This window comes from Corvus moneduloides, chromosome Z (genome assembly GCF_009650955.1).
Source record: "Corvus moneduloides isolate bCorMon1 chromosome Z, bCorMon1.pri, whole genome shotgun sequence".
NCBI lineage: Eukaryota > Metazoa > Chordata > Aves > Passeriformes > Corvidae > Corvus > Corvus moneduloides.
In genome coordinates, this window is record NC_045511.1 from 24,195,052 (window position 1) to 24,217,449 (window position 22,398).

Genomic DNA, 22,398 nt, shown 5'->3' on the forward strand with positions numbered 1-22,398 from the left:
GAAGCAGTGACCTACAAAAAGTCTCTCTATGAGGTCTTAAAATATTATCTCTTCTTCTAAAACTTCATGTCTGTCATATTGTCCTCTGCAAGCTAACCTTGACTGTAGTTCAGAGTTCTGCATCCTGATAAAGGGACTTCTCACTTTTCCAGTGGGAGAGCTTCTCAGCTTGTGTGGCCTAAATGAATACCTGCTCAGGACAGATAGTGATTTGGAATTAACCACTGCCTTCTGCTGAGCTTTGAACACCCACCTGAGCATCAGCTTGCTGCAGTTTTTAATTACAGATAGGTTACTGCTGCAGCACATTATTAAGAAGAAAGTTTAGTATGGCAACAGATAGAAAAGAGCTTTTGTTTTTGTGATACAGCAAATTATTTTAGATGTAAAGTATATTTAGCTCTATCAAATAATCAGATTTTGCTGCCTGGAATGAGTTGCATTCTTGTTGGGACCAGCAGGTACCAGTATGTGGATGAGGCTGGAGACAATAAATGCAACTTCACGTTTATTCTTATTGGTAATTCATAAAATCCCCACAGAGAGCCTGAGACTTGTTTAGCATAATAGCAGGACTATATTCCGAGCTGTTTTCTTTCAATTGTAATGTTGAGCGCATACTAATAAACCACATGTCAGCCAAATACAGGGAGAAAAATGTAACATATGAATATCATTGTATTTAATATTTTTCAAAAAGTACCGTTTCAATAAACTGCACTTCTATTTAATTGCTTACTTTAAGTCATTGGGGAAATTATAGAGGTTGAAATGCAGATCCCTAGTGCTCAGATAGAATATGACATTAATTTGCTGCCAGAAGGCTATACTGCATGCATGCTAACTGCATACATATCAGCTGCTTCATATAAAGTATCATCATTTTAGTTATTTGACTTGTACTCTGACACAAAACAAATCTTAATTAAAGCAATTAGAAGAGAAAGAACACTAATCCCAGGCACACAATTATATGTCCTGTTAAGGCATGGTCAGCTTTTAATTTTTTCTCACAGTTAAAGTAACCTGCTGACAGAATTTTAACTGGAACTCCAATATATGTTTCCTCCCATTATTTTAAAAGAAAATACCCAGGCAGAAGGTTTTAGTAATCTTTGAGGTGTTAGAATGTTGATAATCTATTTAATTTTCTCATGAAAACAAAGCTATGTTGCAGTCATAGTATGAGGTTCTTTGTGTATGAATAAAGAGATTTCTTATGAAGGCAAAAAATTGTGTGAGAACGTGGCAACATATAAATGATGCATTCCTGCAATTATGTAACTGTTAAGGAAGTGCTGAACAACATGCAGAAATTAGTTTTGCATTCTTTGGAGAAAAGTTCAATTCTGTTGTGTTGCTGATTTTTATGCCCTTTTTGCGGGGGTGGGGGGGGAATGTATTCATGAAAATCTAAACACAAAATTTTATGTGACAGTTAATTTTGCCATATTGAGGGGGAAGTTTGAGTTCCACTAATACCCAGGGAACTTGCCCCAGCTCTTCTTTACTTTGATCTGGCCAGTGTTGGTAGAATTCCAAAAGATCTTGGTGGTCATATGTTTTACTTCTTGTTGTTTCTCGTTACTTCTGAGTTAATTGCAAGTTCTCTGTTAATTTATTTGGAAGCTAAATCTGTAAGAAAAAAAAAAAATTATGCTTACATTGCACTGTGTCTTCAGGGCTGGTAGCTAAGATTTATGTGTGTAATAGAAATAGCCAGTGTTTCCTCTGTTCTAATAATCTTACCCCAATTCTATTCTAAGTAAGATACCATTTCTCTGGGCTTATTTTTTGTTGTTGCTGTTTTGTTTTTTTTTTTTTGCTGAATAGAGAAAATTTGAAATTGCTGAGAATTGCTAGTATTAATTTTGATTCTCACTTGTGGTCTAACTGTAGAGCTAATACTGACCTTCTGGTTTATATTTTGTTTTCTAGCTGGTAGCTGGGAGTGTGGTGATGGCATTTGAGGAAGTGTGTCCAGATAGAATAGATCTGATTCACAAGAACTACCGAAAGCTCTGTAACTTGCTGGTTGATGTGGAAGAGTGGGGTCAAGTTGTTATAATCCACATGTTAACTCGGTATGCACGTACGCAGTTTGTAAGTCCATGGAAGGTAAGTTTGTGACTTTTTAAATTACTGTTTTGAGCCTGCATTCTGAATTATTTCCATTGTTGGACTTACTTAGTCTTTTAAGATGCATTGCTAAGGAGACTTTAGTAAAAATAGAGATCAAATACGTAAGTCTTAGCTTGCTAAGACTTCACTAATACAAGGCACCTACCCTTCTTCAGAGCCTGAGAATTCTCCTTCCAGGGCATAACCTTTTCTTATTTACGCATGGCACATCCTGTGGGCAGTAGAGAGACTCCTTTTTCTGTGGTTCCTTGAGCCATGTTGCTTTTTGCTGTAGACAGTTTTATATGAGTCAAAACTAGAAACGTTTGCCGTTCTGTCCTGAAACTGGGTAGACTCTACTTATATTGTAGATACCCGGTATCGCTGCAGAACAAGCATTACATTACTTGTTTAGGCTTTGTTAATGTTCTGAGGCACTGTGTGAAGACTTGAACATATGTATTTGAAATGTGAAATGTCAAAAAAGATGTGGTTATTTTCATTTATATTGTGTAAATATGAGTATACTCTTTAAAATTTATAAAAAGAGGTCTTCAAAACACAAATTCTCTCACTTCTTACAGTAAAAAAGGGCACAGCTCAAGAAATTAATGCTATTAACATTGTTTTAATACAGATCTAACTGTGAATAACAATTTAAATTAAAAGACAGAATACTTCTGGAAAGAACTGTATAAAATTGCTTCACAGCTCTGGTTGTTCGCATTTATTAAAGGCTTGGGGATGTTACTAGTGTTAAGTTTTACCATTTAATTTGAAGCGCATTCATGTTTAAAGATGTACATTTTAGTGCAGATTTTTGTCATTTGATTAGCACATTAACAATTTTTTTAAGATTTCTTTTTTCAGCATTGGAATAGGGAATGACACCAACTATCACTCTATCATTGAGTTCTTTTTAACTGTCTTTTAATATCCTTTGCCTGGGAGTCAAGACTGAAATGCAGTGCCATTCTGTGTTAATATAAGTGTGATTTATTATGTGAAAATAATTATAAGGAGATATAGTTGGACAAACAGTTAAGTTCAATCTGATTTAGTTTACAATTATATTCACTCCTTCTTTAAAAAGCAGGGATTATAATGAATATAGCAAAAATGTCTGAAGTAGATCTGAAGTAGAATCATATTTCTACGCTACCAGTTAGATTCTGAAACACCCTTTTTCATTTCTGATGAAAATTAAATTGTTTGTAAGAACACATCTTCCCGGAAAATTGCTTAAAATAAGAAAAGTATTTTTAGATAATGAGGCATTTAAGTTATATGTTTTCCTAATGTCCTTGAGGCAGTGTTTATTACATGTTGATTATTGGAAGAAGGCAACTTGCATTCTTCTTTCTGACATTTGGAAGGAATCAAAATTGATAATCTGCTGTACCTTAAGCTACAATTTCACAATGTGTTTCAGCCAGTTTTAGTCTGTAATTGGACAAAATGAAAGTTGAAGGGGAGGATGACTTCCTATCTTGGACTGAGAAGTTGGAGGTCTTGATGGGATTTGGTTTCTTTATGACTCTAAATGTTCTTTTTTCACTGAAACTGGATGTATGACAGTTGCTGCTGTGGCTTCTGCTCTAGGAATTTAAAAGGTTTGTGTGACAATACTGCCTGTGCCAACTTAAAATTAGTCATCAGTAGTATAGTATTAATAACACTTCGTTTTCACTTTCACGATCTTCAGTTTAAAATTTAGTTTGTCTACCTACTCAGCAATTTAATTAGCAGATTTTTTTTTTTGGTACGAGTTGAAATGCATGCCTATGTCAGTACATTCTTAAATGAACTCATCATACAACAGGCCATCTTGTGCAGTAGAAGAGATTTTTAATTTAGTTTATTTGCATCATTATGGATCAGTATTTAGGCTGTTTATATGTAAATGTATGATTTGAGGAACAATTAAGTGTTGACAAAGTAGATTGCAGTCATATCAATTGCAGTGCATTTTCCATAATTTTTCTAAATGACAACTTTGATGATAAATAGTGGATGCCAAGTCAAAGCTGATTATACAGTGCACTAGGAATTCATGGCGCTGTCAGGGAGAAGACCGGTTGACTTTAAATTTACATATTAATGAGAAGATTTGTTAAGAGGGTGCTTGACTATAGAAAATAACAGCATATTTATAGGGCACGACACTTTATAAATAAAGCTGATGCAGGAAAATGGAAATTAAACCTATCAGATTAATAAATTCAAGGCTGCTAAAATGCATATTTGCATTTTTATTCAGTAAAATTTTCCCTTACTTTTTGAGGAACATATGTTGCTTTTGTTTAAGTTGAACTAATTCCTAGCAAGTAATGGTGTAATGTTTGGAACTGATTTCTTGAGCATTTAGAAATCTAAAGAAAAATTCTGAATACTTACCAGTTATGGAGAAAGATCTTTCTTTTTTTTTCAATATGCTTAAAACTGTTGCAATTACCCATTAAGCAAGAATACTTAGTTTTTTATTCCTATTCCTAGCTTCTTTGAAGAGTATAATTTTTAATTCTAGTTGTGAATGCAGTAAGGAAGAATGTTCTTGGTTTATCCTATTTGTTTTAAAATACTTGGAGGTGCTTTTTGAATAATTACATGTAAATAGCAGTTTAAGAATAACCCTTTTTCTATATGAATTGTATGTATTCAGCTTTAACATGTGTTAGCTGAAGTGAGACAAGATGCTCATATTCTGGAGTAAAAATAGCTGCTTGGGACTAGAGCCAGCCATGAAGAATTCCAGGTTTTCTGGGAAGTAACATACCTCATAGCAGATAAAACTGTGTTGCATTCCAGCTCACATGTTTTGTCTTGCCCTTGTTGCAGAAGTTGTTGGGACTGCCAAGCTGTTTGCAAATATCTCCTGAACCATAACACCTTGCAGCCAAATACATAAAGATATTTGAAATAAACTTGTTGGTAGTTTTCATGAATGTATTGGGTTGCAGTCTAGCGGTTCAGGAACTGCTTTTCAAGCTGTTCAGCCACCTCTGTTTCTGCAAGGAGGTGAGGATTGCAGGAGGTAGGGACTGCTTCAGCTGTCCTGGTACATAGGTTTACCACCAAACGTCTGTGACATTTGGGAGGGCATCTTCTGAAAACAGCTGACTTGATCAGAAGTTTCAGTGGCCTTTGTGTAGAGCAAAATGGAACTAGGAGCTGTAGTCCTGCAAAAAAACAGTGACTCTCAGGACTGTTCAGCTTCGTTTCAGATAATTGAAGATTATGTAAGTAGACTCTCCTGGTGTTCAGTTGGAATTGGAAAAAAGTGGTGAATTCAGATTGATCACGGACTTCAGTCATTACCAAGTTCCTGATAAATGCGTGTGAGAAGCATGTCTCAAGCTTACATTTTAGGATTAATTACTGAAGTATTGCTCAGTTTGAATTGCTCAGAATTTGGCATAATTGTTGTGCTGGGGGGAATGGAAGGGGGAATTAAGCATGAAGAAAACAATCTGAAAGAATAAGGACTTCTATGAGAAAAACATGAAGTGTCTGAATGCCTATATATTTAAAAGCACGAATCATGGAAAGTAGCCCAGCTCTCAGTAATTACAGGAAGAAACAGATTGAAAATATTTATTTTGATTGATAGTTCTGACCAAGTATTGAGGTCCCTTCTGACCTCAGCTGTTCTGTGATCTCTTCGTCTTTTGTTAAATGCTTTAAGATGTTTCCTGCTCTTGCAGTACTTTCTTAGTATCTTTTAGTCATGAATTCTTAGTGTATGCCATACAGGTAATGGTTATGTGTGATGGAATTCAGTGTCTAATGGCTGCTTAAGAAATCTCAGCAGGATCTAAAACTGCTTTAGAAATTTTATTTTTTTTGTTGTTCTCTGTGTTGGGGTGTGCATTGAGGAAACTGTATTTGTGAATTATAAAGCTTCAAGCACAGCATACAGAAAATAGTGTCTATCCTTTACTTTTGTAGAACTTGTTAATAGTGTAACGAGCATCCTGAATCAGTTCTGCTGGTTTACTGAAAGCTTAATAAAACTTCTAAATCCTCTGCTTAGACGCTGAGAACAGAAAGGAAGGGTGTATTCAGGGTCATAGCCTCCAGTTAACTAGGTTACCTAGATAAAGCAGTAAAAATGAAACAAGTTAAAATATTTTAGAAGTATTTTGTATGTATACATTAATTTAATAATTAATCAGCCTGAATACACGTTTCCCTTCTTTTGTGCTCCGACTCAGTAGAGAATCTACAAGTTTTATTATTCTCCTCTGCAGTAAGGAGGTGAGTAAGGAGCCATAGATAGATATTTAAGAAATATTCAGAATAGCATTCAATCTTTAAGAATAAAATTAATCATGATATGGTGTGTATTACTTACTTAACCTATCATCTCAGTGAAGGTTAAATTAGGAAAACTAGTTTTAGGGTGAAGTTGTCTTATGCTACTAATTTATTCCTTTCTTAGTGTATCCATCAGGATCTTCAGTCTGAATCGGGGCAGTCTGGATTCAGTTACTGTTTCCCTCTTTCTCTGGCCAGTTCTTTTAAATGTGCACAAGGTGGGGTTAATGTACAATATAAGATTCACTTATTTGAAGATACTTAGTGAAGGATTTGGGGCGTAAAATGCACTGGCCAGCTATTTTAGTGTCACATCAGTTTTATTTTTTCCTATCGTGTACTACTTAATGAAATGAGAATAACCTTAGAGCACTGATTTATAACAAAAAAATTACCTCAAGCTGATTGTGGAAAGTTTGGTTAAAAGAATTAATCCAGCAGAAGAAAAACTGAAAAGAGGGTTAATTTTTGGCCACATTAATTTCCTGTTTTGTTTTGCTTTGTGGCTGCTAAGCACTTACTGTTGGTACAACAGAAGTACAGTCTGCAGATAAAAATGCCATTTGTCTTTGCAGCAGAATGTATTGCTGTGGTTTCTGTCAGTTCCGTGATAGAGTTGCAGTGGAACAGCAGCAGTGTGTAGAATCTATGTAGGCAGGTTCTCTAGGACATGTGTATCAACTCAAATTAAAAAAAGGAACCCTTTGTTTTCCCACAAATTTGACCAGCAAAGTTTCCATGTTTCTATGCAGTACTGTAGTCTCATCTTATTGACTCAAGCTGAGGTTCTTTTTAATATCAATATATAGGATAAGAGGCATTCTAGCCATCTCTTGTGAATAAGTTGTCAAAATTGGTGTTATCTCTGTCTAGATCATTGACTTACAGACACAAAAATTAATTGGAAGCAAACAAATATTTTTACAGAAATCTAAGTAACAACTCTGTAACTGCTAATCATTTTAAATTAAAATATCAGATATTGCAGATCCCCATCACTCCATGAGCCACTAAAGTTCCTAGCTTTAATTTTGGCCATTTGAATGCTATTTGGTCATGGAAAATTGTGTAAGCTGTATGAAATGAATGCTGTGTTAGATTACTTTGAGGCCTTCCTGGATGCCAGAGTACTCATGAATTTTGTTCTGGACATCTGTCTGTGGAATATTACTCTCTGTCTAGTAACTTGTGTGGCCTTTTCAAAATTGTACCAGGATTTTCTCTGGATAATTACAAGACTTGTAAAATAAGCTTCTTCAGCTACTTTGTGAAAGTAAATCTTTATTTAATCTTTTCTGCTGTGTGAGGAACACCTGTGTGAGGTTAGAACTCTGCTTTGAGAAAGCTTTAGACTCCTGAGTCTGAGCCCGTACACTTCCTCTGTAATATCAGGTAGAATTCTTGATGGGTTGTGGCAGCTCTCTAAAGGACCACAGGAATAGTAAATATAAAATACTTCAAATTATTTGGATCGTTCATCTCTTTGATAGTGTATGCACAAGTTTTTTGCAGTTTATGGTTGGAAAAGTGCCAGACAAGAAGACTGGGAGTAACTGAGTCGTGACTTGTAACAACATAGTTGTTACCACCAGTTGTTAGCATGAGAATACCATTAATGTGAATCAGCAGATGTTTTAAGATGCTTTCAGCTTCTTTGCCTACTTAGGTGTTACAGTGGAGGAGGAAAAAATCCTGTAATGCAGGATTTAATGGCCATTGATGATGTTTAGATGAGTACGTCAGACTGTCTGGTAAGGGTAGCAAACTGCCACCTTTCAGACTGCCAACCTAAGTTAGGTATGGTTATCATTCTTCAACGATTTAAGTTGATTTTGTGTTTTAAAAATTTGAGTCTCCTAATTAACATCTTGAGCTATGGAGGTAGTCCAAATATGGTTTAAATATTGGATACACATTTTAGTAGTTGTAAACAGTCCTAAAGCTACATTAAAATGAAAATATATGAGTATGTTTCTATATATGGGAAATGTTCTCTTTGAATTTATGTTTTAAAATCATGTATTTTATGAGAGAACAGGAAGTTGAGTTGCTCTAGGACGTATGCATGGTTTGGTGTAACTGGAGTGTGTACTCAGAACTCTAGAGTAAAGGAGAAGCACTATGAGCAATTGCACTTCTGTACAGGAACTGCACTGTGAGTGACGTGCAGTTCTGAAGATCTGGGACGTCCCTGTCCCTGCATACCTTTTCTGTAAGTCATGAGAGGTGGTGACTACTAATTCTGGAGCATGTAGTACCCTCCTCTTTGTTGCAGTCCCAAATTAACTAAGAATTAACTGGTATTCTTCGTGGTTCACTTACTGTGCAGCCCTGTGGAAGAATATTCTTGCTTGGCAGTTGGTTCGTATTTGTTTGCTATCTTGATGGCTTATACTGCCTCTTCAGATACTTAAATTGATATTAAATTTTAACCTGAAACAAAAGTCAAACATTTAACCAAACATCTGAATACAAATTCCACTTTAATTTTTGAATTTGAGGGTAAAAAAAGGTGAACTTTTAGCTATAAGCAGATGGTATCTTTTTTCTTTAATTTGTCCCTTCATGTTTGCTCCTTCTTAATTTTATCTTGCAATGTTTAGTTTACCCCTTCCTGTTCTTTCTTTTACTTTCTTCCTCTTATGCTCTAAATGTTTTTTCCTGTTTTTGCTTTGCATCTGTTAATCGTTGCACTGGCATCGTGCCTTTTCCCTACACTATTGAAATGAGGGATTTTTTTTTCAGTAAGACAAAGCTATTTTATGACTCCCTTCTGTTTTGAGGAGAATGAAATGGTTTTGAATAAATGAAAGTGATCTAAAAGTCATAATGGATTATTTTAGTTCTATCTGCAAGTGTCACAAGACTATTACAACAGTGATTGCACATTTGGGGTTGCTGAAGAAAGATGTTCATTACTGCAGCATATTTAAGTCCTATCCCCTATTTTTAGATACCAGTCCTAGACTTAATTGCTGATTCTTAGAGAAATGAAAATGCATACTTCTTCAGTTTTCACATTAGTTTACTGTGAAGTTACTTAGAGATGTTACTGTAGTTGTGGTACACTGGCAAAAAATTAATGTTCAGTGGTCCTCAGACCCCTGCTTCCACTCACATGATCGTCTTGTCTCAGAACTGTACTATAAAACTTTCATGAATATGGGTTTTCTGAAGAATGTTCTAGGACTGGGTTTTTTTTAATTTTCATTAAGCCTTTATTTCATTACCTTTTCAAGTTTATATTTAGAAATTATGTTATTGGCTAAGTGAGTTTTTAAAAGCCTCTGTAAGGCTGAATTGAAAGGTTTGAAGAGTCTTTCGGGTAATAAATGAGTTTACGTCCTCATATTGTTTTGGAAAATTGTGGGGCTTTTTTTAGAATGAAATAAACATGTACATCTGAACTGGGATTATACAGGGTATTGCATAGATTATAATATTATTAGTAAACTACAAATGAAACTTGATTTATGTATTGTTTATATTGAAACTTTTATATATGCTGAAGTGAGCTAAGAATGATGTAAGTGAAAATGCCTTAATGTTAAATTTCACCTGCCTTAGTCAGATTCTCAAGACTGAGTAGATGTCTTAGTTCCTTTTTGTAGCTTAAGTATTAAAGCTCGCTATTTTTAAAAATTGGAGTCTTTTTATAGAGAAGGCTTTTTTGAATTGCAAATGAAATCTCATCAAACTAGTAGAATTTTATTGTGTATTCCTTAGCTGCATTAAAATTTGGGTTTTCTTAAGAAATGTAAAAATGTTTTGTTGGGTATGAAACATGCAGCTCCAGAGGTTAATATCACAAGGTAAGGTGACTTGAAATACAAGTCCTTTTACTGAAAAATGCCTCAAAGTTGCCCTGGTGTTAATTTCCATTACTACTTCAATTTTTGTTGACTGAAAGCTTGTTTATCTCTTTATATAGCTAAACTCTTAAAATCCACAAATGTAATTGTGTGCAAATCTCTTTATCAAAAACTCAGAACTAAAGTAACAGTTTCTATTGTAGTTTACTGGAATTACATCGTATATTCTATGTAATTATGTTATTGTATTACATTTTCAGTTCAATTCCATTACAGTCATTTGAATAGAGTTATAATCTGAAAAGTGGTCCTTGAAAGAGGGTACCATATGAGTTCAAGTCTGTTTCAGTGGCTTCAGATGTGCATAATTCTACAAGTCCAACTGACCCCTTAGGTTTTCCTTCTGACCTCTTTATCCAAATGGTAGTAAATAGACTATGGTTACAATTGAAGTAAAAATCATAATATATAAGCAAATCAGAGTAATATAATTATTGTCTAGCAGTCTGTATTGATTCTTCATTTCATTGTTGTTCACTTAACTGAAAATGTGTATGTACTTTTAGACTTGCATAGAAGCAACAGGTCTGGTCTCTGCAGAACTGATAGAATGCAGTGTTTGGTAATGTGATAACTTTGTAACAATATTTTATAAAAATAATATAAACTATGTATTATTATTTATACAGTGCTCTACTTAATCATTGCATTCTGGAGCTTCTGTGGCTGCCTGTTTGTTCTGGAAGCCTTCTTACAGATTCTTCCTTGATAAAAGACATGTCATATCCCATATGCTTCACTACCGGAATATTTTTATATTTTGTGAGGCAGAAGGGATAAATTAAGTTTCTAAAGGTCTCATTCACGTTTAAGTAACTTTGTTGCTGAAAGCTGTAAATGCATTGTGTCCAAGACCACATAGAGCCCACTGTTCTGGTCTGGTGAAAGCAAAGACACCAGCTTTCTGTCCATTCAGGAATGGCTACGGCTTGTAATCATTTCTGTAACATGCATCCTGGTACTGTGACCCAGCGTGTTTCTCATTTGTCTTGTAATCCCCAGCCTGTTCCTTTCCAATGATTCTTAACACATGAGCATGAGAAGTTTGTTAGGTGCTGAAAATTGTTTTCTTTCAGTGTAACAAGAAAACGTTTCAATAACTATTTTTAAACAGGAAAATAGTTTGATGATTTACTGGAAAATTTTGTCCTATGGAAAGGTAAGTATCTGAAAACTTTAACCTTTAGAGAGACGAGGATGTGATAATTCTGTGATCTATCTGGGGTGTCCAGTGTTGTTCAAAATGCTACAAGATGCTCTTCCTAGTCTTCAGTTGTTGTGGATCTCCTGTAGGCTCTATACCTTCAGAATCTGCCAGATCCATGCAGGTTTTTTTCATATTTGAGGGAGCATAAAATGGCACTCGAGGCTTACACTCAGGCAGTTGAGATACTCCCCTACTTCTACGAGGCCATCAGAGTATTTTATCTGATCATTACTAGGTTCTGGCACTCCATTCACAGTAGCACAAGTTTTTATCACACAACTGATTATAAACTGCAGCTTACCTTAGAAAGAGTCAGTATACTTTGCTGGCTGTTTAGTACTTGAAAGAAAACTATTATTTATGGAGTGGATGATCTGGTCCCTTTATTCTTTGTCTCTTCAGCTCCTTTTGGCTTTGTAAGGCAAACTTGTCAAACTTTGCTTTTGCTTTCTAAAGCCTCTCTTCAGCCAGGCTGCAAATTATATTGGTTACACTTTACTATCTCAAGTGTTTTTATCGTGTGAGATTGTGCCTTTTTTTAGACTACTAACAGTTCTTCTTGTCAAGCTTTACATACACTGACAGACCTGAATCATATTCAAGGATTGCCTGTTGTGGAGGAGATGAGTACTTCTACTAGCATATGACTGCTAACAAGTGGGATTGGTTGAGGTCTGCTCTTCTGTCAGAAGTGTCTCACAGCTGATCAACTGGGTAATGATAGGTCTGTTCTGGTGTTCTGAAACTCATCTATAGAGCACGTGGAAGGATTTAGGTAGGCATGTTCACATAAAACATCAGACTTCCAGATCTATCTTGCATAACTCATTAATGCCTTAAGTGGCAAACTGTTCTATGCATTGCTTTTCAAGGAAACTATTTTTCATACATCAGGTGAATACTGATCTTGATGGGCTAAAGTAGTTTTTGGTATTGCAGTCAAGTTCTCCAAATAGTGAATAGTACTAAAATTCTTCTTACCTTCAAAACCTAGCTTATCCAAAACTCTCTTGAGAACAGTTCTTGGAAATACTAGAAAGGTCTCTGTCTCTGGAAGATAGTGAAAATCTTGTTTGCCAAAGATTTTGCTGCACGCGTCAAAAGAAAGCTATGAGTGTATTTCCTTATGAATCTGAGGAGAGAAACTGAAATTTGTAACTTGAAATAATTTGTACCTAACCAAGGAATACAAATACTTGAATCACTTTTTCAATACAAGATGGAGTTAAGGCTGGCAAAGTGGGCAAATACTGTGTGTTCACACTTTGGATATCATTGAAGCTTTGTTTTAACTCCATTTGTGGGTGTTGGGGTCTCCTCCCCCCACCATGGAGCCGTGGGAGAGGGGCCCTGGGGACAGACACGGGGTTTCCCTGCCCCTGCTCAGCCTCGTTCCCCATGGGTTGGTTTGGGTTCCCTGATAATGCCAAGGACCCTGGGGTCTCATGACTGAAACAGTTCCTCGGCAGAGCCCCGGCCACGCGGCTGGAGAAATAAACATCTCTGAAACATCTACCAAGAATCCGTCCATATGTATTTCCTTTCCACGGGACTCCTGGTTTGGTATATGCATGTTGCAGTATCCCCATTGCAACATGTGGGTGTGTGAAGCTCTGTTTGGAGGTAATTGTAGCATTCATATGATGTGTTTTACCCTAAATGGAAGTCACATTCTCAACTTTTCTGCCATATTAAATGTAGCTTCTAGCAAAATCTCAGTTAAATGTTAGGTCATTTACTTAGTGACTTTAAAAACAGGCTAACGGAATTTGCTATCTGTCAGTTTCTTCATTGAAGCTGTTAATACTTTATGAAGATGTCCCTAAATTGTATGTCTAGAATAATGTAAAAAAGAATTATGCACGTTCCTCCACACTAAAATACTCACTTCTCTGCTGTGAATAAATTGTAGTAGATGGGAAATGCACAGAGTCTATTTGCAATTCGTAGTCTGGAATACTGTGGTCTCAGTTTTTAATCATTTTACTTTCCCAGGGTTCTGAACTCTTTAGTCATTTTGCAATTTAGAAAAGCTATTAACTGCACAATTAAATCATGTGCTACTGCAAACTGTTAGGTGTATTTAAAGCAGTTTGACTAACAACTGCCACTCTTCTGTTCTGTTCTCCCTTTACCACCTACTGCTTTTGAAAATTCAGTAACTCTAGTCATCCTATGACCACAGAGTGAGACAGATCATTTAACTGATCTTGTTGAAAATAAAACATCCTTTTAAAAAAGAAAACAAAACAACAAACTTCTGTTGGACTGATTAGTCTTGAATCAGCTGTGAAACTGCATTTAAAGGGATTGAAATGACGACAGAAAGCATTGGAACATTTGAATCTACTCCCAGAACTCTCATGCTAACTCTCCCTTTTCAAAAAGGATCAGAGGATTGGTTTTATGTCTGATTAAGTTGCTAATACGTACTGGTTATCATCAGTTTATGTTCTAATTAGACATCTGTGAAAGTAAAATTTGAGAGTCACCCATATTTAGCTTTTCTTGAGGGATGTGTAAAGAAGCATATTCCACAGTCTAGTGTAGTGCACTATAGGTAGTGAAGATTGGAGAGTAAGTGCATAGGAGATCATCTGTCAGTTGTTGATTCAGCTTTAGTTAAAACAGTGTCTTGGTTTGAAAGACAGGTGTCTGCTAAGGAAGGCAGGAGCCCTCTTTGGAATGGCAGATGCGACCCCCCTTCCCTCTGAGTTATTATAATTTTGAAATCAAGGGGCTTTTAGGCAAAGATGTGGGAAATAGGAATAACAGTTCTTTACTATTATATATCTATGTGTGTATAACAAGGCAAACAAACAGCAATAACTGCGGCAGTAACAGCAGACCGAAGCACAAACCCAGTGCCAGCCTTCTCGGCCGCGGGCCCTTTCCCCTCGGGTGCAGTTCCGCTCGCAGCCGGCAGGGGCGCTGGCGGCTCCCGGTGAGCAGGGCAGGTGCGATGGTTCCCCCGCGGCTGCAGGGGGCGCTCCGGAGCGAGCTCGGGGAGCACGCGGCACCGGTGCCCTGGGATCCCGGGAAGGGATGGGACAAAGGCTTCACAAACCCCTGGGCAGCCGATCCCGGTGTCCGACCGGACCCTCGGCAACAGCAGGCTGGAACAGCAGGGATGAGCACAAATCCTGGGTGGCAGACGAGGTGTATCCAAACAGGGAACCCCCCGGAGGTCTGGGGAGACAGGTCGAGCACGGCCCGCAGCATAGCGAAGGCTCGAAGCAACGGGGCAGGGTGGCCACAGCCCGGCTCCCAGCAGGGCAGGGAAGGCGGGCTGGGGATCCTGGGGTTTTTCTCCGAAGAGGGAAAAGCAGCTGACGAAAGACAGCCTCCCTCTCCTGCGTTCAGGGACTGACTAATCGAACACCCAGGTGAAACAAAAGAGTAGCTAGAAGTACTCCACCCCCAGTGGGTAGCTTTTGTTTTTCTTAAGTACCCAGCAATTTGTCCCCCTAGCAACACCTATGGAGAAAATTCCTTTAACAAAAAAAATCTTAGGAGAACTAAAACCCCAACAAACAGAAAGACTTTTCATCTTCTAATGTAAAGAGTCTTACTTTCAATCTGCTGCTGGCAGGAAAAATACTAGTGTTAATAGTACTTGTATCTCCATTATACCCTTCTTCTGATGGAAATTCAAGATGTTGACCTAGTTTCAGTGTCACGCTGTTCTGGTTGCTTTTCTTCTCCAGAACACCATAGCACTACTGTTGAGCATGGAGGCACCTTCTTACATCTCTGCACAAGGCTTTCTGCTTTTGTTAGATCCAAGAGGCTTTGGTTGTGCTTGTCCCCCTGAAGCTAGTTCTGTGCCACTTCAGAAGGGAATTGCTGCTTGTCCCAATCTCTTTCCTTAGTACAGCCTTCAGTACTTGTACTATAAGGTTTATCTGGGGATAAACAATTCAGCTAGGTGTCTTAAAATGAGATTTTGGCTTGGTGGTCTGAATTTTTGGCTGTAATTTATTGTCTCAGTTTCAGGTTTTCTACCTAGGCTTGATATGAGTGAAGAGAATCCTGGAACTGTGTTCTATAAAGAAATAAGCTAGGCAGTGATAGCAGAAATTCTAATAGTAACCTAGTGCATGCCAAAACAGACTTGCTTACTCAGGTAAATGCAGACTTGTGAGCTAGTTGGAAGAGGCAGATGAAATGTTGAAAAGGCAGATGAAATATTCTATGGGCAGGTGAGAGATGTTTCACAGTTAGATAGTCTTCATTCTCAATTTAGCGGATGCCTGCTGAAAATATAACACAGTGGAGAGGAGCCAGTGCAGAAGGTTCCTGGAATGTGTGGAAGAGAATGCCCTGACACAGCTGGTCAGGATGTCAACAAGGGAGGGCATCCTGCCGGACCTGTTGTTTGTGAACAGAGAAGGACTGGTAGGTGATGTGGTATGATGGTTGGAGGCTCTCTGGGCCACTGTGATCACAAAATGACAGAGCTTTTCATTGCTGGAGAAGTAAGAAGGTGTGCCAGCAAAGCTGCAGGGGGAAATAAAGTATTAAGGATGAGGAAAAGACTGAGATGCCTTTTCTGAAGCAAAGGAGGCAATAATTGTAAAAGCAATTGTTCTTGAGGTACCCAGCCCCTGATCTGTAAGACAGAGAGGAGGAGCAGAATTAAGCCCCCATAATCCAAGGGGAAATCGTGTGCTACACTGTTTCTACATGCACAAGTCTGTGGGGCACATAGCATCCACCCAGGGGTGCTAAAGAAGCCAGAGCCTGAGCCACTTCCCATCATTTAGCAACAGTCCTAGTTAACCATGAAGATCGCAGTTCATTGGAAGTTGGCAAATACGACACCCATCTACGCAGAGAGTCCAAAGGAGGATCTGGCAAACTGTCAGGCTTGTCAGCTTGACCTCAGTGCTGAGAAAGGATATGGAGCAGGTCATCCTGAGTGCTGTTACATGGCACATACAGGACAACCTCAGGATCAGGCCTAGCCAGCATGGGTTTGTGAAAGGCACGTCCTGCTTGACAAACTTGACCTCCTGGTATGATAGGGTAACCCACTTAGTGGATGAGAGAAGGGCTGTGAATGTTGTCTAACTGGATTTTAGTAAAGCCTTTGATAGTGTTTTCCACTGCATTATCCTGGAGAAACTGGCAGCCCATGGCTTGGATGCATGTATATTTAAAAAAGTTGCTGGATGGCCAGGCCCAGAGAAGAGTGGTGGTGAGTGGAGTTACGTCCAGCTGGCAGCCAGTTACCAGTGCTGTTCCTCAGGACTCGGTACTGGGGCTAGTCCTGTTTAATATTTTCACTGATGACCTGAACAGGGGGATCAAGTGCTGCCTCAGTCAGTTTGCAGGTGACACCAAGCTGGGTGGGAGTGCTGATCTGCTGGAGGGCAGGAAGGCTCTGCAGAGGGATCTGGACAGGCTGGATCATGGGCTGAGGCCGATGGTGTGAGGTTCAACAAGGGCCAGTGCCAGGTCCTGCTCTTGGGTCACAACAACCCCAGGCAGTGCCACAGGCTGGGGCAGAGTGGCTGGAAAGGGCCCACAGGAAAAGGGCCTGGGGGTGCTGGTGACAGCGACTGAGCCAGGGTGTGCCCAGGTGGCCAAGAAGGCCAATGGCATCCTGGCCTGGATCAGCAACAGTGTGGCCAGCAGGACCAGGGTAGGGATTGTCCCCCTGTACTTGGCAGTGGTGAGGCCACACCTCAAATCCTATGTCCAGCTCTGGGCCTAGAAAAGGCACTGACATCCTGGAACGAGTCCAGAGAAGGGCAGTGGAGCTGGTGAAGGGTCTCGAGCACCAGGCTTTTGAGAACTGGCTGAGGGAGCTGGTGCTGTTTATCCTGGAGAAAAGGAGGCTCAGGGATGATCTTATCACTCTTTGCAACTGCCTGAAAGGTCAGGGTCAAGCAACATGACAAGAGGAAACGGCCTCAAGTTGTACCAGGGCAGCTTTCGATTGGAAATTACAAAGAACTTCTTTGGTGAGGGTTGTCAAGCACTGGAATGGGCTGCCCAGGGAAGGGGTAGCGTCAGCACCCCTAGAGATATTTAAAGGCCTTGTAGGTGTGGCAGTTCAGCACATGGTTTAGTGGTGGACTGGGCAGTGCTAGATTAACAGTTGGACTATATGAGCTGAAGGGTCTTTTCTGATCTAAATAGTACAATGATTCTAAACTTAACACTTGTCTTTCTTTGGCATTGAATATAGTCAGTAGTTCAGCTTGATCTTAAGGGGTTTTGAGTGATTGTTTTCACACTGCCTGGTAACTGTTCTCCATGTGTGGGATGATTAATAGAATTTGGAATAACAATTCTTGTACACCAAGGAGCTGCAGATTTTTTATCTTAGTCTTCTGACTCTTTTATATAATACTTTGCTTTCTTTTCCATCACAATGTACAAATCTTGCAGTATTACATGTCCTCTTTGTCTTAGTAGGTCCTTGTGACTACAAATTCTATGTAATTAGGAGTTCATCACCTTGATGAATTTCAGTTTGTAAGTTCCCTGGGTGTTGTCATCATCCTTTGTCTGGAACATAATTATTTCCTACCAGATCTTAGGAGATCTGAGAGAGGAGGAATATTCTAAAATTGCAATTAAATACATGACTATGAGAAGACCATATTAATACTTCTGCTGTTGGAAGGACCTTAATCAGATTTAAATTAAGACTGTTTTCATAAGAGGCTGCTTTATATTGGAACTCTGCTGCTCCAAGTACATTCCAAACAAACAATTCTTAAAAAAAAAAGGTAAGTCAGAAATGTGAGAGCTCAGGCTGTTTCTTTGTAACAGTTATTAATGAGTTAAATACTGTTTCCAACTCAATATTCCTGTTCAATTCAATAGTACTGATCTGCATGTCAGTTAGCAGTCAAGGCAAGGACATTGAAGACTGCAATCAATGAAGATTGAATTATCCTCCTCCTGTTAGAGGAAGCTTCTTCAGTGCAGGTTGTGATGCACTGGGATCAGGAAGTTTCCTTTCACATTGCCTGTCCTGTAGGCAAGGGAGGAATTCAGTTACCAGTGGTCTTGATATAGCATCCTGAGTTTCTAGTTTAGAACTGTGACTGCCACAAAGATTTATGGGAAGAGAAGTGAGGAAATTAAAGTACTTCAGTTGCTGTTGCATAAAATATCTAAGAGCTTGCTAGGCATCCTGTAAAACACTGAGAGCAAAATTGGCATCAAGTAATAAAACTTCCCTTCATATTTCTTCTTTTTTAAAAATTTTTCTGTGCCCTTTCAAATTGTGATAAAAACCAGAACAAAATGACAGGATTAATTAATTGTCACTTCTTTCTTCCCTCCCCCTATCCTCCTACCTCTACTAAAGACATTTTTATGGATTTTTCACTACATCTGAGTTTTGACCAAGGCGTGCAGCCTTGCCTAGTTTTCTGAAGACCTATGTCTTATTTTCATTTGTAGCTGTTTTCCAGAAATGTCACTTTTGGGTCATAGGTTTTAAGTCCAGAAAAGACCAATATACATACCTAAAATATCTGGTTGAATAATAGTAAAGATATTTCATTTGGCTGTACAACTTACTTCTGGGGAAATTTTGTATATATTGTTAATTTGTTTTTCATGTTTGTACATCTACTGTTTTGAGCAAAGGGATAGAAAAGCCAAAAGCTATTTTTAAAAGACATATATAAGTCTTGCATGAAACAGTGGCATTGTATGTTACTTTCTTAATGAATAAAACATGTTGATTCAAATATTCTATGTATGTCCTTGTCATTTTGTCTTTTGATAGGTTGATGAAGTGGTGGATGACTATAGTGAAAATAATTTCTATGCATCTGATGAAGAACAGAAAGAGAAGGATCAGAAATTGAAAACCACCTATACTATGGACCCGGATCACAGGCTGCTGTTACGAAATACAAAGCCCCTGCTTCAAAGCCGAAATGCTGCTGTAAGACAAATTCCTTTTTGATTAAAATGTCAAACTACAAATATCTGGTTTTAGAAAATTTAAAAGATTGAGGAGTAAAATCTACACCTCTTTAAAACTGGTGAAAATATCCTTTAGCAACTCTAGGAGAAGTATGATGGATCTATTTTGAATTTAACTTAGCTTGTAAGTGAAATGCCTAAACTGATTTTGATATGTGCTCCAAATAATGTAGACAAACAAAATATTAGAAAAAAGTATGAGAGCATTTGAATCCAACTTACATAGCATATGCTGACTATACCATAGGTAGCTCTTAGTGCTAAAACTCTCAGCAATTAGGATGGCACAAATGGGTAAAGTTTACTGGCACAGTTTGGTGGTACAGATCTACAAAGAAAATCATAATTGTTATTGATGCAGTAATTTGTTCTTTCTTTTGAGTCTCACATTTTAAAAGTAGACTATTATACACCAGGGTTCTAGAGCTGTTGCCTTGTCAAGGTTCCAGGATAGATATGACATCAGCTCTGCATTATATCCATGAGATATTAAAATACAGGTAACTTTTTAGAACTGGAAAAAGCCATGCTCATGGTGAATCATTCTGATGTTAATCAGACCACAGAATGTTACTTCTAACCTCAGCTTGTCCTGTTAATCAGGACTAGATGTCCTCTGGGAAAAGTCTTCCAGTGAAAATGAACATTCATATCACTGCAAAAACAGTTACTGCACCATGATTAAGTCACCTTGCAACCTATTCTTAATAAGCTAAGCAGATGAGGTTATAGTTCTCCATTGAAACGTATTTCAAGATTCTAACTAATGTCTGACTCTTTCCAAAATCATTTATAATCTGCCAGCCCAGCAGACTTTGGAAACAAATTGATTAAATTTTTACAACTTTTTGCTAAAAATCACTGTTTAGTGTCTGTGATATTTCTTAATTTCATGCAAAGAACAAGTATGTTTGATGTTTGCCGTCCCACTTCACTGAGAGGTTCAGTTAGTTATTGCCCTCATTCCATAAATAATTTTCTTTATTCAATGTGGCATTGATTCTCATATTTATGATCTTTAACTTTCTGATATTAAAGTTAACTGAGATGTTAAAGTGCACTTTGAAAAGTGTTATTGAAATCATGCTGCTTTGAATTGCTGTTACGGGGATATTCATACTATTCACAGAATTTACCTGCAAGTAAATTAATTAGTGGCGTTGCCTACGACCTTATGTTTTTTGTCAGCTGTAAAAGATACTTGCAGTATATTACTAAAAATCTTGAAGTTATTTCCTGGCTTTAGGTGTTTTTAATCACTTTTTATTGTTGGTTAATTTTTGTTTCATTGGTACTAAGATTTAAGATACCAAGTGAAGTGTTACCATGAAGGCTTTACTTGGAGTCTCCTTTCTATGATTTGTTCTCTTTGAAACAGAGTTGCATGACACTACTTTAAGAAAGGTTGTGACATGACACTCACTAGCATAAAGATCATATTTTGTCTTTCATATATGAGAAAATTTGAGAAGAAAAAAAAAGGGTTTTAATTGCATATATCTCAGTCTTCTGCATTTTGTTAGCCAGGATATCAGTAATACAACCCTTCAGCTTTTACTTCCTGTTGGATTTGATACTTCAAAAGTTGCTGGTAAAGGCAGCTGGTGTTTTATAGATTGCATAATAGAATAATGGAATGAAAGATTTTGAGTGGAAACTAGGTAAAAGGTGATATTGAACCTGTAGTAATAAAGGAAAAGCACATTAGAAAAATCTTTAAAGAATATTTCTTTATTAATTTGTACAGCTGATGTTAGCAATACTGATTTATTAAGGATGATACCACTATGTTTGTAATTTGAATTACCTACTGCTTTTTCTTTTTGTCCCTATTCCTATGACCTTCTATTTATTATAGCATGCAGTAAATACTGGGAGGAAGTAAAGGTACTTAATTAGTAAAAATATATGTATTCCAATGTTCTTCCTCAGTCTGCTTTGCTGATTTTGAAGGTATGCGCTTTGCTTTCTGAAGAAGAGTGAGCTGCTAGTCCTGCAGGTGTGAAGCAAATGTGATAGATAGGTATGATGATTTGAAGTTAACATGCTGCTCTGAATGCTCTTCCTTTAGGTGGTAATGGCGGTTGCACAGCTTTACTGGCATTTGGCACCAAAATCTGAAGCTGGTATTGTTTCTAAGTCATTGGTGCGTTTACTCCGTAGTAACAGGTAGGTGAAGTCCATACTTACATCAATGTGTGTATTTTTTGTGAGAGCTTTGTGCATATTTGTTTAGCCATAGTTATAAGAATGTAACTATTGCAGAATTCATTTCATTTTAAATTTGTCCTGTAATACTCACTTTCACTCAACAAATGAGGATCACTAAAAGTAATTCCATCCAGGGATCATTCATTATTTTCATTCCTATTAGTTTCATTCGTATGACTTCCGTTCTGACAGGAATCATGGCTACCTAGTTAGTATTTAAATAGAATCAGTACTAACTGGTTTGTTTAGTGTCTTGATTTTTTTTTAAATTATTGGAAATTTAGTTCTGTTGAGTCCCCTACTGTCTTGCTAAGCACTAAAGAAGTCTTCTGATGTATATTTTATTTTCCTGCACTGTAATGCAAATCCCAAAATCACTGAAGTCCAGTCCAACTTCCAAGTCTAGTCCAACTTCCCTACTCAAGGAGGGTCCGCTGGAGTACAGTACTCAGGACTGTGTCCAGTCAGCTTCTGAATATCTCAGGGGAAGGAGACAACATATGTGTTAAAATTGGTATTACCACTTGATACTGCTGCATCTTCTGTGTTTCCTCATCTCTGGACGGTTTTTAAAGAACAAGTTTATATTTGATTTAGGACATTCAGTTTTGACTTCATCATCTTCAATATTGTCTGCTTTTCTATGAAAGGTCTTGTCACCCGCATTTCTTAAGATTGTTAGTGTTATTTTTTCATTTGTATTTCACAGTT

At 37.7% G+C, this 22,398-nt stretch overlaps 1 protein-coding gene across 4 annotated transcripts in view; it reads left to right on the forward strand.

The window, feature by feature from the left end:
* AP3B1 (adaptor related protein complex 3 subunit beta 1) overlaps window positions 1-22,398 on the forward strand; it is a 161,250-nt gene that overhangs the window by 43,138 nt on the left and 95,714 nt on the right. For all 4 annotated transcript variants that reach the window (XM_032095488.1, XM_032095489.1, XM_032095491.1 and 1 more), the window contains exons 7-9: window positions 1,939-2,118; window positions 19,274-19,435; window positions 21,548-21,645. In XM_032095488.1, coding sequence (XP_031951379.1) covers window positions 1,939-2,118; window positions 19,274-19,435; window positions 21,548-21,645 — 440 coding nt within the window. The remainder of the gene's footprint in view (window positions 1-1,938; window positions 2,119-19,273; window positions 19,436-21,547; window positions 21,646-22,398) is intronic.